The following is a 16,890-nucleotide window of genomic DNA, read 5'->3' on the forward strand; positions in this document are numbered from 1 at the left end:
TTCATGATTAATTCAAAACAATGTGAATAAAGAAGTATTACATCTGATTGAGTAATCTGAAGGTTAAAGGGTTAATTCAAATCTATATCCTGTAACTTCCAAAAGCAAATATATGATTTCTAACAGCCCTTTGAGTTATTGTGAAAAGGGTGATCACAAGATGTATGTTAAAAAATATGATTACAATATATGATGAAATTACATTTTGGTCTACACAATACTTTGAAATAGCCAAGCCAGGAAACTAAAACTAGTATAGCTGTACATAAAATGAAGTCTCAGCTCGAACTTTTAAATTAATAGTTAAAATAAATTTCCTTCTCTATAGAGTCCCAACTAACTTGTAAGAGTATCACTGAATTATCCCCCTTGATATTGCTTCTCCATTATGCTTGCAAAAAAAATGATTAACAAGTTTTTTTCTCCTATAGCAAATGAAATAAAATATAATGCACTTGGAGACATTTGTAAGGAAAGCTTGGTAGGTGAAAACAGTGCAAAGGCACGTTGTGAGCGTATGTGTTAATATGGCTGTGTATGTAATTATGAATACCTGTGGATGTATGTGTGCATACGTGTAAACACACATTCATAAATAAGTAGAAACTTACCTTTCCATTCATTTTCTCATTAATAACAAAATTCTTGCAGGCCTCCCAATCTCCAACTTTCATTGCCTTTGAAGCAGCCACAATGTGCTCCCTCATGCTCTCTGGAGGGCCAGTCAAGGTCTGCCTCTCACTGTTCCGCAGCAGATTGTGATAATTACGACTGATCATGCGTCTCCTCGCATCAAACTCATGCGCTGGAATACAAGATTGTAAATCGTAAATAATCAAAAATAAAATTATTTAAAAACTGAAAAAAATGAATTTTTTAGAAAAACCTTATTTTCTCTAATGGATAACTAAATATACACATCACAGTTGATGGATTTAACTCCAAAGGACATCATAAACACAATTTCATGAAGTACCGTAGTTGTGAGATAACGATTTTGTTGGAATACACTGCCTTTGTTGCAATAATTAAGAATTCACTAACATAAATTAGTCATTATAAAGTGGGTGTAAGGCAGCAAGCTGGCAGAAATGTTAGCACGCCAGGCAAAATGCTTAACGATATTTCATGTCTTTATGTTCTGAGATCAAATTCCGCAGAGATCAACTTGCCTTTAATCCTTTCAGGGTCAATAAATTAAGTACCAGTTGGACTAAAGTAAAGTTGGACTAAACCATGCATAAAATTGTATAGTATACATTACTTTTGCTTGGCTACACTAAAAACATTACCCTACCCAGTTCAGTCTGACTGGGAACTGGTTCTACTTCGTTATAGTTGAACTGTTAATAAAGTAATTTAATTTACAGAAAATATAAAAACTAAACTAGGTGCAGCAATGCCTGCGCCATAGTTATCAGGCATGACATAGATGAAAAAGTCTAAGTGTACAGCATGATACACAGGGAAATTAAAAGCTCATGAACTCTCAAGCTTCCCTGTAGGCATTAACTAAAGATATTCAGGGTAGGCTTTAACTAAAGATATTCAGGGTAGGCATCAGCTACATTGATCTCTACAGTCTTGGAAAAAACCTGCAAACATCTTGGATACTGCAGCTTCTTTCCTATCTTATTTAAAACAAAAAAAAAAGAAAACCGATAGCTAAGAATATAGAGAATTGCTAAAGTGACCATAAGAACAGTTGCATATTCCACTCCCCCATAGCAATTTCACTATACTCGTTCTGTTACTTTCTTCAATGTTTTAGGTGCAAACAATAAAATTGATTTGAAACGATTACTATACCTGCCATGTATGGTATTTCAATAAGCATAGCTGAAACCAAATATACACATTCCAAGAGTTCTAAATTAATATGCATATGGTAAGGCATCTGTCTACGCTTCTCTATCAATTCTTGCTCTGGAGTCCGTTCATGTTGTCTTTGTAAAAGTAAACCCTGCAAACGAGACAAAATTCAAGTCAAAATTGTTTAAATATTTCATACAAAAAGAACACATTTGAATAAATATTTGAACAAGAGCATTAAAAAAAAACTTATTAAAGATTAACTTCTTGAAGATAACAAAAACTATTTTGACGGTCTCATACAAATATTCACACACACATACATACGACAAGCTTCTTTCTGTTTCCATCTACCAAATCCACTCACAAGGCTCTGGTCAGCCCAAGGCTATAAAGGTGCTCAAGGTGCTGCACAATGGGATTGAATCTGAGATCACATGGTTGGGAAGCAAGCTTCTTAAACATACACATGTATATATTATACACACACACGCGCACACACATAAAAAGAGAGAGAGAGAGAGAGGGGGAGGTCTAAGCACGTTCCAGATTTCATTACCTTATTTGCCAATTTAGATTAATGGTTATAATAATGGAGATACATCCAAATATTTCAAATGAATGAGGAAACTCAAGTAATTCAATACAACTTTATTATTTCATTTGATAATGGTAGGCAGCAGAATTTTCTTGAGAGGGTACAGTAAAAGAATCATCTCAGGTGTAACATTACTGGTTATCACTTTGTGCTACAGCCAGAATGATTTAAAATTAAAACAGGATAAAATTTTTGAAATGCTACAAAGCATTTAATCCAGTATTCCAGGACTCCAAATAAATGATTTATTACATGGGGCAAAAAAGCCATAGACTTATAAGGAAGGGGAGCAATTGATGAAAGTTTGTTACGTGATGGCTAACTTATTTTTGGCATTCCTGGATTAATGTGAACTCAAAAATCAAAGAGAGAAAAAAATTTTAATACTGTAAAGTATTTAATCCAGCACTCAACTGCTTCTTCATTCTACCATGTTTAAAAATGTGAAAATGAAGATCATCATCAATATCGTCGTCGTCGTCGTTTAACGTCTGCTTTCCATGCTAGCATGGGTTAGACGATTTGACTGGGGGCTGGCAAGCCAGAAGGTTATACCAAGCTCCAATCTGATTTGGCAATGTTTCTACAGCTAGATGCCCTTCTTAACACCAACCAATCCTAGAGTGTAGAGGGTGCTTTTTACATGCCACCAACACGGGACCAGTCAGGCTGTACTGGCATCAACCACGCTTGAACGGTGCTTTTTACATGCCACTGGTATGGGAGCCAGTTAGGTGGCACTGGCATAACTTTAAAATTAATTAAGTCTACGAAGTTACTGGGTTGAAATATCAATCAAATAAACAACTGGTAATTATTTTATCTGCCTCCAGCCAAACCCGATTTAGACTTAGAACATATAGGGGAAAAAACTAAATGCAAAAATAATATTTCAGTTTAAGCACTAAAAGAGTGAGCAAAATGAAAAATTCCCATCCAAGTTGTGGACGTTAGATGGAAAAATTGCAATAACTATCAGGAAAGGTGAGTGAAAATCTAACAACACTACTAACCTGAGCCAACAATTCTTTCGCACGTCCAATGGAAAGGATATCAACAAGTGCATTATGAGCATCCTTTATCAAACCTTGCCGGAAAGCACACAATCCTAATTGCACCATTGTACGATTGTACTGAATCTGAAAATGAAATGATTCAATTAATACAACAATATAAAATACATTAAAAGAAATCATCTACAAATTTTGTCTTAAACAACATTCCTACCTTTTATTCAAACATACAAACAACTACTAACACAGATCTATTTAGTAATTTCAAGAGAAAACTTATTTAAAATTTTGGGTCATTGTTTTGTATTCAACACTTTAGCATTTAAAGGGTCCAAATCCAGACAAAATGTTCTGTTTTATGTTAGAACTAGCCAGATGCAGCTTCTTACACCTAGCCTACAATGTTATTAAAATAATAAACAATCAAATCTTCAAAACCCCAATGCTACAAGATAATGCATGATTAATTCAAAACAATTTGAATAAATAAGCATTCTGAATGCTAAAGGGTTATACTGATATATATGTGTGTATATATATATTATATATATATATATATATATATATATATATATATTATATATATATATATTATATATATTATATATATATATATATATATATATATAAATATTTTATAATTATAAACATAATTATAATTAGGGTTCAGCTAATTGCTTAACCACATACCGAATTTTAACTCCTATTTCTAAATTCGGCATGTGATGAAGCAATTAGCTGAACCCTAATTATAATTATAACTATAAAATATTTGTACAACTTTACCTATAAAGGTTATTTTAAAGTACCGATCTACTTGGTGAAATTGTTAATTAATTGATTGATTAAGTAATTAATTTAATTAATAAATTTTACCCTTTTATTATTAATTTAAAATTATATATATATATATATATATATATATAGATATTTTGGCAAATAATTTATAGCTAACAAGACATTTACCCCTTATTCTCCATTTGATAAAGACTTGTTATATATTTCATACTTCACTGATACTTCAGTCTGCACATGCAATTCATTCATTTATTTATTTGGAAAAATTTTAAGTAAAAAGTTTTATATAGTTCTCAATATTATTATAATACCGTCATTAATATAACATTATTGTATTTGAAAGGATATCATTGTTAGATGCCCTTCCAAATGCAACTGTGAAGTAAAACGCTCAAATCTAATAACAATGTTTTCAGATTGATACTCTACATAGCATGTGGCCAATTATCACATACAAACTATGACTGATAAATAGTTCTAGTTTAGTGGCTACAATTACACATATACTGAAGAGTTTTCTCCCTTAGATCAGAAAAACTTGTGGCAGTGTCCACGGGTTTTTCTTTTATTTACGTTTTTGCTTTTTTGCTATAGTGCACACAGCGTTTGCTGTTGAAAAATTGATCAAAATTGTGATTATGGGAAAGTCTTTTATCACACCCTAATAAAGCTTCATCATGTGACCGTTTAAGAAACTTAGATTATTTATCATTCAGTTGCTAAAACACCAATTTATAATAATCAAAATAAAGAGTTATACCAGTCTATTGATTATTTTTCAAACTTGCTTTCAGAAAACTGAATATCTACAACTAAACAAACCCACCACCACCAATAAATAACCATGAAATTTTACTATATCTCAGCTAGTAGACGAAATTTTTTTTTTAATGATTTCAAAAACAATATGACCGATCATTTTTATTTTCCTGCTTAAATAAAACAACAATTAAAATTATGCTTATATTCATTGATAGAATTGATTAGCTTTTTTTTTCTATCTTTTGGCAATTTCATACAGATCTAGAATATAGATTCCAAAAGTTATGAACAAAGAGTTTTAATGAGTAAAATAATTATTTCTACTTTAGGCATAAGTCTAATAGCTTTGAGGGAAGGGGCAAATCAATTAGATCAACCCCAGGACTTGATTGGTACTTATTTTATCAACCCCAGAAGAATGGAAGGCAAAGTCAACTTTGGTGGCATTTGAACTCAGAAGAAATGCTACAAGGCATTTTGTCCAACATGCTAACAGTTCGGCCAGCCAACCATCTTCTGGGTAAAATAATAATATTAATCCTTTCTTCTCTAGGTACAAGACCTGAAATTTGAGGACAAGCCAAATGCATTGACCCCCTGGGCTTAACTGGTACTTATTTCATCAGCCCCCAAAAGGATGAAAGGTAAAGTTACTTCAGTGGAATTTGAACACAGAAAGTAAAGACATAAAATACTACTGAGCATTTTGCCCAGCTTGCCACCTTTGGAGTAAAATACCTGAGTAAAAAAAAAATAACAACACTTACCTGAGTCGGAATATCTGAATGTTGAATAGTGTCTTGCAAATGAGACATCATCATCAGATCACGGGCCTCATACCATCTATCATGGATAGCATGGAAATATATATGGTACAAAATAGCTCTGGTTCGCAGACGGTCGGTGGAATCTTTCACATAGATGTACTTACATAATCTATCCATTGCTTGACCGCTGCTTTTGTAAGTATCAGTCTGTTAGAAAAACAATAACAATACATGACAATTCACTTCATTCTGCTGTCAAATGATATTTTAATAGATTATCTACAAGATGGTGGATCAGTTACTTATACCATTAACAGGATATTGTTTATAGCAGTTCCCATGTATGAAAGTTAAACAAATCACATTCCAGTAATATTACCACGATTTACTGCAGAGGTTCTCAATGTGGGGGACACTGCTCCCAAGGAGGCACTGGGTGTGTCAGAGGGAGTGCTAGGTAACATAATTAACATACTAAATTCTACCTATAGTAGTAATTATATTATAAATGATAAAACCAGTGATGGCTATAAAAATAAAATGAGATCTCATCAGGCACAGGGAAGTCATTAAATTACAATGTATAAAGCAAATTTACAACTTTTATCTTTATTCATTTTATCATGTCACTGTTAAAAGCTTATACAATCCATTTTTAGAGTAAAATTTATAAATTATCATCCATGTTAAGTTAGTTTAGTCATGATATCTCACTTGCCACTACTTAAAAAGTAGAGCACTACAGAAAAAAAAATAGTTAAGAACCACTGAATTACTGTTTAAACAAATAATAGTACAATTCAACACTTCTTATCCCAAACTGCTTCACATTAAAAAGTAATAAAAAGGAAAAGAAAAAAAACCTTACCTTGTAGTACATGTGCTCAATTCTACGAAGGTAACACCGGCAAAGTTCTTTGGTAGGAACTTCATTTTTCTCCAAATAAGATTGAAGTTTTTCAATAATATCACACACTGTGCGTTCATCCTTCAACCTAAAATTTCAATGAAAAATTGCCTTAAAAATCCACTCTTATATAATACAAGAGTAAATGTATTAAGATTAAAGTTCAACCTTTCATTACCACATTTCTGTTGAAATACATTGCCTTTGTTCATTCAAATTTTGAAAATAATTAAGAACATCCCTTTCTACTCTAGGTACAAGGCCCGAAATTTTTGGAATGGGGGCCAGTCGATTAGTCGACCCCCAGTACACAACTGATACTTAATTTATCAATCCCAGTACACAACTGGTACTTAATTTATCAACCCCAGTACACAACTGGTACTTAATTTATCGACCCTGAAAGGATGAAAGGCAAAATCAACCTTGGTGGAATTTGAACACAGAATGTAAAGACAAGCGAAATACTGCTAAGTATTTCACCCGGCATGCTAATGTTTCTGCAAGCTCGCCACCTATTAAGACATCATGAAATAACACTCATGACTTAGCTGGTATATGGAACATATCCCCTTAGCATACCCAGCTCAAATATTTTACCTGTTTTATGTTAAAACTGGCCAGATCTAGCCTCTCACACCTACCCTTCATGGTTTTTCATGTAAAGGATTCCTTCTTCCACATGGCTTTGAAGGAACAAAGTGAGCAGACAAGTCATTCACAAAAGTACCAACAATATTGAATAGTCTCACGCACACACAAATACTATATCATTGTTTTAATGTACACTTTTTCATGCTTGCATGGGTCAGATAGAATTTTTTCAAAGCAGATTTCCTATGACCGGTTGTCCTGCCTAAATCCAAAGAAGGCTAGACATGTTTTTCACAGACATGTTTGTTGGAAACAAACATCACTTGAATGTTGATACAAGGTGTACACACACATACACACGACAGGTTTCTTTTCAGTTTGTCTACCAAATCCACTCAAGCATGGAGCTGTAGCAGAAAACACTTGCCCGAAGTGCCATGCAGTGGGACTGAACCCATGAAATACATTACTTAAGCATTCACTTAATCCTGTGATTTTATATGATTTTTCAACTGCTGCAAGTTTTCTGCAATACAGTTAACATAAATAAAACATGTTCTACATGTCTATAGAGCTCACCTTTCAATGTAATCTGTACTATGAGGATCACAGCCTTGAAGCATCTTCCTAAATTCTTCATCCATCCTTTCTACAGTTGTCAAGATACAACCACGAACACGGTAGGGTGAAGTCTGAAAAAAAGAAGAAAAAAAAGTATTGTTTCATCTTTTAACAATTCTATCTGCCAGAAAGTCTCAAAGAAAACTATTTTTTACAGTTCGTTATTCTTTCTTTTACTTTCTTTTTCATGTTTCAGTCATTGGAGTGCAGCCATGCTGGGGCAACACTTTGGAGGGTTTTCAGTCAAACAAATCAACCCTAGTACTCAATATTTTAAATCAATCAGTTTCTTTTACCAAACTGCTAAATTACAGGGAGTAAACAAACCAGTACACACACACACACTTCTTTCAGTGTGTCTACCAAATCCACTAAGAAGACATTGGTCAACCTGAGGCCCAAGGTGCCATGCAAGGGTCAATTCAAAACCATATAATTGCAAAGCAAGCTTCTTAACCATACAGTTATACCTGAATAAAATAATTTATCCACACAAGCAAAGATTCCAAACTAACAACTTAAAAAGAACTCAAAAAATTTGTGAGCATTATTTTTGCAATAGATTTTCCATATTTATAATCCACAACTTCTTAAAATCTTTCTGATCAAGAATAAAACACCAATCCACTCTTTACAGTACCCCAATGAACAAGGAGTCTATGGTCTAGTAGTACCTTCTTTTGATCATAGGAAATCATTAGATGATAGAAAAATCAATCAGTAAGGAAAAAAATAAAGAGTATTTCAACATCATCATTCACTATCCACTTTTCCATGCCTAGATGAGTCAGATTAAATTTGCTGAAACAGTTTTTATTGTCACCCTCACTTGTTTCCATGTCAGGTAATATTTCCCCATGGCTAGACATGTTTTTCATGGAACACTGGAAATGAACAACCTTGCTTGTATGACAACGGTGCTCGTTTACAACTATTATGCGATGTCAAGAGAAGGGTACACACAAATACAGGATGTTTCTTTCAGTTTCCATCTACCACATTCACTCACAAGGCTATAATAGAAGGCACCTGCCCAAGGTGCCATGCAGTGGGACTTAAGCTGAGACCACACGGTTGGGAAGCAAGATACTCTACCATACAGTCGCACCTATATAAAACTACAACCATTACTTGCAAGTAAGTATTGCTTGGTAACATGTATCCTACTTTAGCCCATGTAACTACAAATGAAAACCCTTCCACTGGTAACCCAACCAAGCATTCCAGGATATGAGAGCTGAAGAGGGAGAGGCCTGCAGCAGTCTGAAGATGGCATTAACTGGAACAAAATGAAAGACGTGCCTGGCTCAAGACACAGTGCATCACCTGGTCTAGTAATTGAATTGATGACCTTACAATTGTGAGCACATCTAAAATATGAGGTCATGCATTTTCATCAAGACCTATATATTGGTCTCAAATTTTGGCACAAGGCCAGCAAGTTTGGAGGAGGGGAGTAAGTAGATCACATCAACACCAGTGATCAAGAGGTACTTATTTTATCAACCTCAAAAGGATGAAATGCAAAGTTGACCATGGTGGAATTTGAACTCAGAATGTAAAGATTAATGAAATTGCTAAGCATTTTGCCTGGTATGCTAGCAATTCCACCAGCTCACTGCCTTTACAAGACCTATACATTAAAATGGTGAACCAAGATTAACAATAATACTAACCTCCACATTTTCACTGTCTTCTGGGATATTCTCGCTTACCAATATATCAGTATTTTCAATAAGATGATCTAATTGTTTAGTTACATATTCCAAACAGCTAAAATAAAAATAAAATTAGAAGATATTAATCATCATTATTATTATTCATAAATGTATCAAACAACAATATAGAATTTTCTTTGCTTTTTTGAAGGTGTGTAAAAATTGCAAATTTTCATAACACTATTGAAACTACAAAAAAATCATTTTTATTACAAAGTTTTACATGTTGTGGTATGTGATACCTAGCAAGTTCTTGATTTTAAAATATTAAAAAAATTTTTCAGTAAAACTTCTATTTTTATACTCAAAAACCTTTTACTAAAATTTTTATCAGTTTAGTCTTCTGGAAATGAAACTTCATACACTGGCAATAAAATATAGTCCAGGATGCATAGCCCAAGGTGCCACACATTGGGAATGAACCCAAGACCACATAGTTTGGAAGTAAGCTTCTTAACCACAATGCTATATCTGTATCTAAAAACATAAATGGTTACCATTTCATTTCTATTTTGAGTGCTGCTAAAAGTATAACTGGAAAACTAGAAAACATTATCATAAAGCTGAGATCTATATAAAAATCTTCCAGAAATATAAAGATTCCCGGTAAACATAAAAATACCAAAGAGAACATTTTATAATAAAATTTCATAATTGAATAGGACTTGAAAAAAGGAAAAGAAACTTACTTTTGCCACATTTCTGGCTTCATGTTAGTAGCTATATTGGGGTTGTAATCATATATAGCAGAAATAATTGCAAATATAATCTTAGATGCCATGGCTGGACCAAGATTCTTGTTTTCAGATACAGTAAGCAATTCTTCAAGAATACCTATCATTTCACTACGATCTGTGGCCTTCTTTCCACGAGCAGAAATAATTTCAGTTAACTTCTTCAGAACGGCCTCATGGTTGATCACAGTGTCTTTGCTGAACATCTTGGGTTTTTCCTACAGTTAAATAGAAGAGTGGACAAAAAAAAAATAGAATAAATTCAATATATAATGAAGTCATCAATAAACTTTAATACTTGAATTCTGAGCACTGTAATAAGGACTATGGGGAGTTATTTAAAACATTAAACAGATTAAGTAGATGAAGAAATAAATTAACTACAAAGTATCATCATCATCATTTAACGTCCACTTTCCATGCTAGCATGGGTTGGACGATTTGACTGAGGACTGACAAACCAGATGACTGCACCAAGCTCCAATCTTGATCTGGCAGAGTTTCTACAGCTGGATGCCCTTCCTAACGCCAACCACTCCGAGAGTCTAGTGGGTGCTTTTACATGCCACTGGCACGAGAGCCAGTCAGGAGGTATTGGCAACGGCCACACTCAAATGGTGTTTTTTATGTGTCACCTGCACAGGAGCCAGTCCAGTGGCACTGGCAATGACCTCGCTTGAATGCTTTTTCACGTGCCAGTAAGGCGATGCAATGTAATGCATAAAATACCACTGTGTATTTCACTATTCATAGGAGTAAAATTGAATGACATAAAATATTCAAGTCTATCACTTTAAAAAGCACAAGTTAATAACTGCTGAGAAAAGTACAGACAGGAAGGATTTTCCAGATGGTTGATGTTCTGAGGTGGAAGGAATTAGCATAGTAATTAGAACTGGGGCTGAATGGAGATAAATAGGTTATGTAGGCTTTGGTGGTGTGCAAGTAATTAGCTACAAGGGGGAGAAGGCCATTGTAGTAATAGTAGAAAAAGTAGAGTAAGGGACCAAGGGTTGAATGAGTTGGTGACTCCTTGCCGAACAACTACAGCTGCATGGCTTTCTTTTGGGTGGAAGCATAGATGGTCAAGTTGATAGAGAAATGGAGGGCCAACTGAAACATCAGTTACTTTGTCACTGGCATCAAATTATGCCTGTCACAAAGTAGTACTATAGTTGTTAGGCTGAAAATTGATGACTCTTTCACTAGCTTGTAATGCTAAGTCCAACTCCTCCAATAAGTAGCTTGGAGAATGATTGGCTCCTATCAAATTGAACTGCCTTCATACTCTATCCCAATGTTTCTCAACTACTCTTTGCCTATAGACCCCTATGCAGTTGCTTGACATATTACAAACAGTAGCTAAATCCCCTTCAAATTACACCCACCGAGCTTAAAAAAAAAGAATATACTGAAAATATCCAGAAAATAACCTGAAAAAGATGGGATGATCATGGCTGGAAGGCCTTTGATCATAAATCTGTTTAATGAAGGCCAATCAACAACACAAAGAAAAATTCTTCTACAATGTTGTTTCCATGGGACAATTGATTTATAATAATAATAATCTTTGGCAATAATAACTGAGATTCTTTGTATTTATCATCAAATTCTTAAATTTTAATTCAATATTTTAAAATTAAAATCCATGAAAATGTCAATGGTGTAAAGTTAAATATTTCCTTTCAGCAAACAAAAGTGAATACAGCAATCAGAGAAAAACAGTATTTACCATAACCAATGGAATGCCACCTTTCACTTTCTCCCATTCACCTTCATCTTCATTTTCAGCCTTTTTGGCTGCTTTATATTTCTTCTTTTTCTTCTTCTCTTCTTTTTTGCCATCAGCAGTTGGCCTATGAAAAACACATATGTAACACTACTTAAACAAAGAAAATTATATTAAAGCCATTAACACTTTTAGTATCCAAATAGCTCTGTTGGATCTAATGCTTATTGATGCACAGCTTTGAGATTTTGATATACTTCTATTCTTTTACATGTTTCAGTCATATGACTGTGGCCATGCTGGAGTACCACCTTAAAGGGTTCTAGTCAAAGAAATCGACTCCAGGACTTATTCTTTGTAAGCCTAGTATTTATTCTGTTGGTCTCTTTTGCTAAACCACTAAGTTACAGGGACATAAACACACCAGCATCAGTTGTCAAATGATGGTAGGAGGAACAAACACAGACACACACACACACATATATATATATATATATATATATATATATATATATATTTACATGATAGGTTTCTTTCAGTTTGTCTACCAAATCTACTCACAAAGCTTTGATCAGCCCAAGGCTATAGTAGAAGATACTTGATCAAGGTGCCACGCAGTGGGACTGACCCAGAACCATATGGTTGGGAAGCAAGCTTCCCACCACACAGCCATACCTGTGCCTATAATTACTCATTTTTAGTATGACATTGTATGGTACGTGTGAGAAGTCGCATTTGGCTGGTTTGAACATAAAACAAGAAGAATATCTGGGCCAGATATGACCAATTTAAATGCTAAGGGTTAAATCTACAAACAAATTTTTTTACATAAATTATTGACATATACTAAAATCTTAGCCTGTATGTTTCCATGCCATGCCTAGAGTGAATTTATCTGTCAATCCAACAAATCTTCAGCTACTTCACTAAACCACTCCTTTGTCTTATATCAACAATTTGTAAAAGGTTTTCATCACTTACTCCAACAAAATTTACATTGCTCACAATATTCTTAACTCATCATACATCAAAACGAGTTATTCTGATTGAACTCATTGTGAAAGCAGAATGGAGGAAGCCCACATCTAAAAGACTGAAAAATATGACAGTCTAACCTAACCATCAGACTGAGAAAATCTGGCTTCCAAGCCACTGTCCTCACCAGAGGTGGGTGCAAGAGGGTTTGTGGGAAAGTCTGCATATAATCACCTTAAGTGGCTCTCAATTCCTGAGAGAAAGAGAACCAGAGCACTTAAGACAATAGCAGAAGCAGCAGAGACATGTTCCAACTGGATCTGGCCAAGGAGGAATGGAAATGAATTTCAAAAGGCATAATTTACCCTACAGTCAATTGGTGTCTTAGACTGAACTGATCACAACACCCAAAATACCATGGCTCTGGAGTACCTTTACCATCCAGGAGGGTTGCAACATAGACAATAGTACAGAGGTGGCAGCAAAGGAGTATCCAAGAGGCATGGCCAGGATGTGGCCCAGTCCTCTTAGAGCAGTGTTTCTCAACCCTTTTTACCCTTGCATAACCCTTAAAACAAATTACATGTCTCAAGGAACCCCTACACAGAAAAAATTATGTGCCTTACCTTTCTCACATTTTTTCATCATAGTTCACTAGGTAAATATCACATATATATATATATATATATATGACTGTTATATTTTTTTGATAACATAATAGGTTAGATAGGATGATGTCTATATTACAACATTACAATAACCAATATGTTGTGCATGTATAGTAATATTACTATACATGCACATGAAATTAGCATTAGCTTATCTCACTCTTTCTCGCAGAACCCCTAGGAACCTTTTGCAGAACCCTAGGGTTCCAGGGAACTCCCGTTTAGAAACGCTACCTTAGAGTGTAAGCAGTTAAGGGTCAAAACACTCGCCAGGGACAGATGTCTTTGGGTTTCTATGAAAACCTTTTGCTGTCCAGCTCTCATAAGTGTTCTTTACTGCTGAATATAAAAGGAGATAACTGATAACAGAAATTACAGGAAAAATTATACTGAAACTTCAGGGATTAATATCCAAGAATTTGGGTGCCAATTGTAAAACCAACTTCTCAACTTAATAATAAGAAGGAAGATAATAATTTTAAAATAAAATACTATTTTGATGTCAATTTAAATATAATTTAAAGATATTCAAAGCTAGTTTTTTTTTTTTTTTTCACATGTTATGCTAATCTCCAAGAAACTAATATCTTATTTTAAATTAGAATATTTCATATTAAATTGAAAAAGAAAAGAAAAAAATCAATTTTTAGAAAGACTTACTTTTTCAAGAAGGAAGCAGCAATATGGTCATAGTCATCATCATCTGATGAAGATTCATCTGAACCGTATTCACTCCATTCATCATCATCATCATCTGAAGAAGACTCTTGCTAAAAATAGAAGAGTTAATTAAAAATTGAACTGCATAATATGATAGCTAATTAATTAATTGGTATGCAAGGAATATCAAAGCACAAAACAAAAGCTTCACTTGTTGAACAATTTATTCAGCTGTCAAGAGGAAGGCCCCGAAACGGTGCGCATTCTCTCCTGATGACCCCCATAAACTTGTGCATCTGCAAGTTGTTTGTTCAAAGTTGAAACATTACTCCAGGCACAGGTTTGGCTGTTAGGAAGCTCACTATGCCACCATGTGGATTTGGTTAAGTCTCACAACACAACACCTTGAGCAAGTGTCTTCTACTATAGCCTCAGGCTGACCAATGCCTTAGTAATGAATTTGGTAGACAGAAACTGAGTGGTAGCCTGTTGTATACATGTATATTCGTGTGTGTGCGCGTGTGTGTGTTTGTATTTGTCCCCCACTATCACTTGACAACTGGTTTCTATTAGTTTGCAGCCCTGTAACTTTGTAGTTTGACAAAAGTGATCAAATGGAATAAGTACCAAACTAAGAATTAAGTAGAGGGATTGATCTATTTGACTAAACCCTTCAAGTAAAGGACAAATGATAAAAGATAACAGTCCTCTTACACATTAGACCCAATGTGTGAACATGTTCGGAAAATAATTGTTAAAACATTTTAAAAGTCTAAACCAAGGGTTCTCAACCATTTTTTATCTAAGGACCCCTTTGATTACTATTTTATTCTGGTGGACCCCCATAGTCATTCGATGCTTAAAAACTAGTTTTATAGAAACTTTTCTTCGAAATTCCAATTTTGTTTTTTACACATTAACTTGTGTAGGTTGACCTATAGAAATTGTTATAGAAAGAAACCTGGTTGTTTCTTGCAATAAATGCCAATAAATACATCTAAAGCAAAAATTTTCCAGGAGTCCCTTAACCCTTGTTACCAACCCGGCTGAAACCGGCTCTGGCTCTGACTACAAATGTTTTGTTTTCATAAGTTTTTAATTAAAATCTTCCACCAAACCTTAGTCACAATTTATGTTCCTAACACTAGCTTAACGACAACTAAGTTATTTTACTAAACTCTTTGTTATATTTAAAGTAATTGAAAGAAACACAGAGCATCTCAAAATAAATACAGTAATGAAAGGGTTAAAGCACTATTGTGGAACCCAATTTGCTATTTTGTGTGGACCCCTAAAAATCTTATATGGACCCTGGCTGAGAATCACTGGTCTAAACGATTTACTAAAAAGGCATAACTCTCACTTTTAACTGCTCGTGTTTTTCTTCACATGTATTTTGACCTGCCCCTTCTCTATGATGAAAAATGGTTTGGCTTCATTAATCTTGAAAATGTTTTAACTAGATTCAATTATTTTCATACTAATTTTCAATAAGTGGCAGCATCTTTTTTTCCTAAATAGCTAATTATATAACTATTCCTGAATTAGGTACGAAACCAGCAGTTTTAAAGGGAGGGAGTTAGTCAATTACATCAGCTCTAAAACTCGACAGGTACTTTATTTTAACAACCTCAGAGAGATGAAAGGAAAAGTTGACATCAGCAGGATTTGACCTGGGAGCATAAAGAACCAAATCAAATACCACTAGGTATTTTGTCCAGAGCTCTAACTTCATCGTCATTTAACGTTTGTTCTCCATGCTGGCATGGGTTGGACAGTTTGACAGGAGCTATCAAGCTGAAGAGCTGCACCAGGCTTCAATTATCTGTTTTGGCATGGCTCCTACAGCTGGATACCCTTCTTAATGTGGATTCTGATAATCCACTACCCTAACATAATCAATTATTTAACACTTTAATATAACAATAGTTAAGTTCTTCTCTAAATTTTATGGAAGGTTCACCCACTGAAGCATTTTAATTACACAATACAAACAACTGACCTACCTTGGGTTTAACAGGTTCATGATCACTTTTCCGAGTAAAATCCAACATCTTATCATCATCTCCAGACAAAGAATTATCTACAGAAACCAATTATTAATAAATATTAGAGACATTTTCACAAAATAATGTTAATCGAGTAATACTGAGATCATTGGCTAATAACGAATGGCAGAGAAACAGTTGCAAAGTTTAAGTTTACAATAATGTAACACATCCCATGTGGTCTAGTGGTTAGGATTCCTGGCTTTCACCCAGGCGGTCTGGGTTCGATTCCTGGCATGGGAACGCCTTCTTTTTTCCCCATTTGTCCAACCCATGCCAGCATGGAAATCGGATGTTAAACGATGATGATCCTAAACAAAGGCACTTTTCTGACTCGGCCAACAACTGACACATCACTCTCACTCCATAATTGCAAAGGAGATAGAAATTGTTCTAAACCAGAGATTCTCAACCATTTTCTATCTATAGACTCTTTTGATAACTATTTAGTTTTATAGAAACTTCTGTCAAAATTCTTATTTTTCA

General features: G+C 34.3%; 1 protein-coding gene across 1 annotated transcript in view; it reads right to left on the minus strand.

Moving 5' to 3' along the window:
* The window catches only part of LOC115213030 (eukaryotic translation initiation factor 3 subunit C), a 41,442-nt gene that overhangs the window by 6,025 nt on the left and 18,527 nt on the right, over positions 1-16,890 (minus strand). The window contains exons 8-18 of the mRNA XM_029781935.2: positions 16,363-16,439; positions 14,357-14,466; positions 12,057-12,180; positions 10,280-10,542; positions 9,549-9,645; positions 7,831-7,943; positions 6,619-6,745; positions 5,751-5,957; positions 3,424-3,549; positions 1,810-1,963; positions 612-805 (exon numbers count right to left, since the gene is read on the minus strand). Coding sequence (XP_029637795.1) covers positions 612-805; positions 1,810-1,963; positions 3,424-3,549; positions 5,751-5,957; positions 6,619-6,745; positions 7,831-7,943; positions 9,549-9,645; positions 10,280-10,542; positions 12,057-12,180; positions 14,357-14,466; positions 16,363-16,439 — 1,592 coding nt within the window. The remainder of the gene's footprint in view (positions 1-611; positions 806-1,809; positions 1,964-3,423; positions 3,550-5,750; positions 5,958-6,618; positions 6,746-7,830; positions 7,944-9,548; positions 9,646-10,279; positions 10,543-12,056; positions 12,181-14,356; positions 14,467-16,362; positions 16,440-16,890) is intronic.

Source organism: Octopus sinensis, linkage group LG6, assembly GCF_006345805.1.
Source record: "Octopus sinensis linkage group LG6, ASM634580v1, whole genome shotgun sequence".
Taxonomy (NCBI): domain Eukaryota; kingdom Metazoa; phylum Mollusca; class Cephalopoda; order Octopoda; family Octopodidae; genus Octopus; species Octopus sinensis.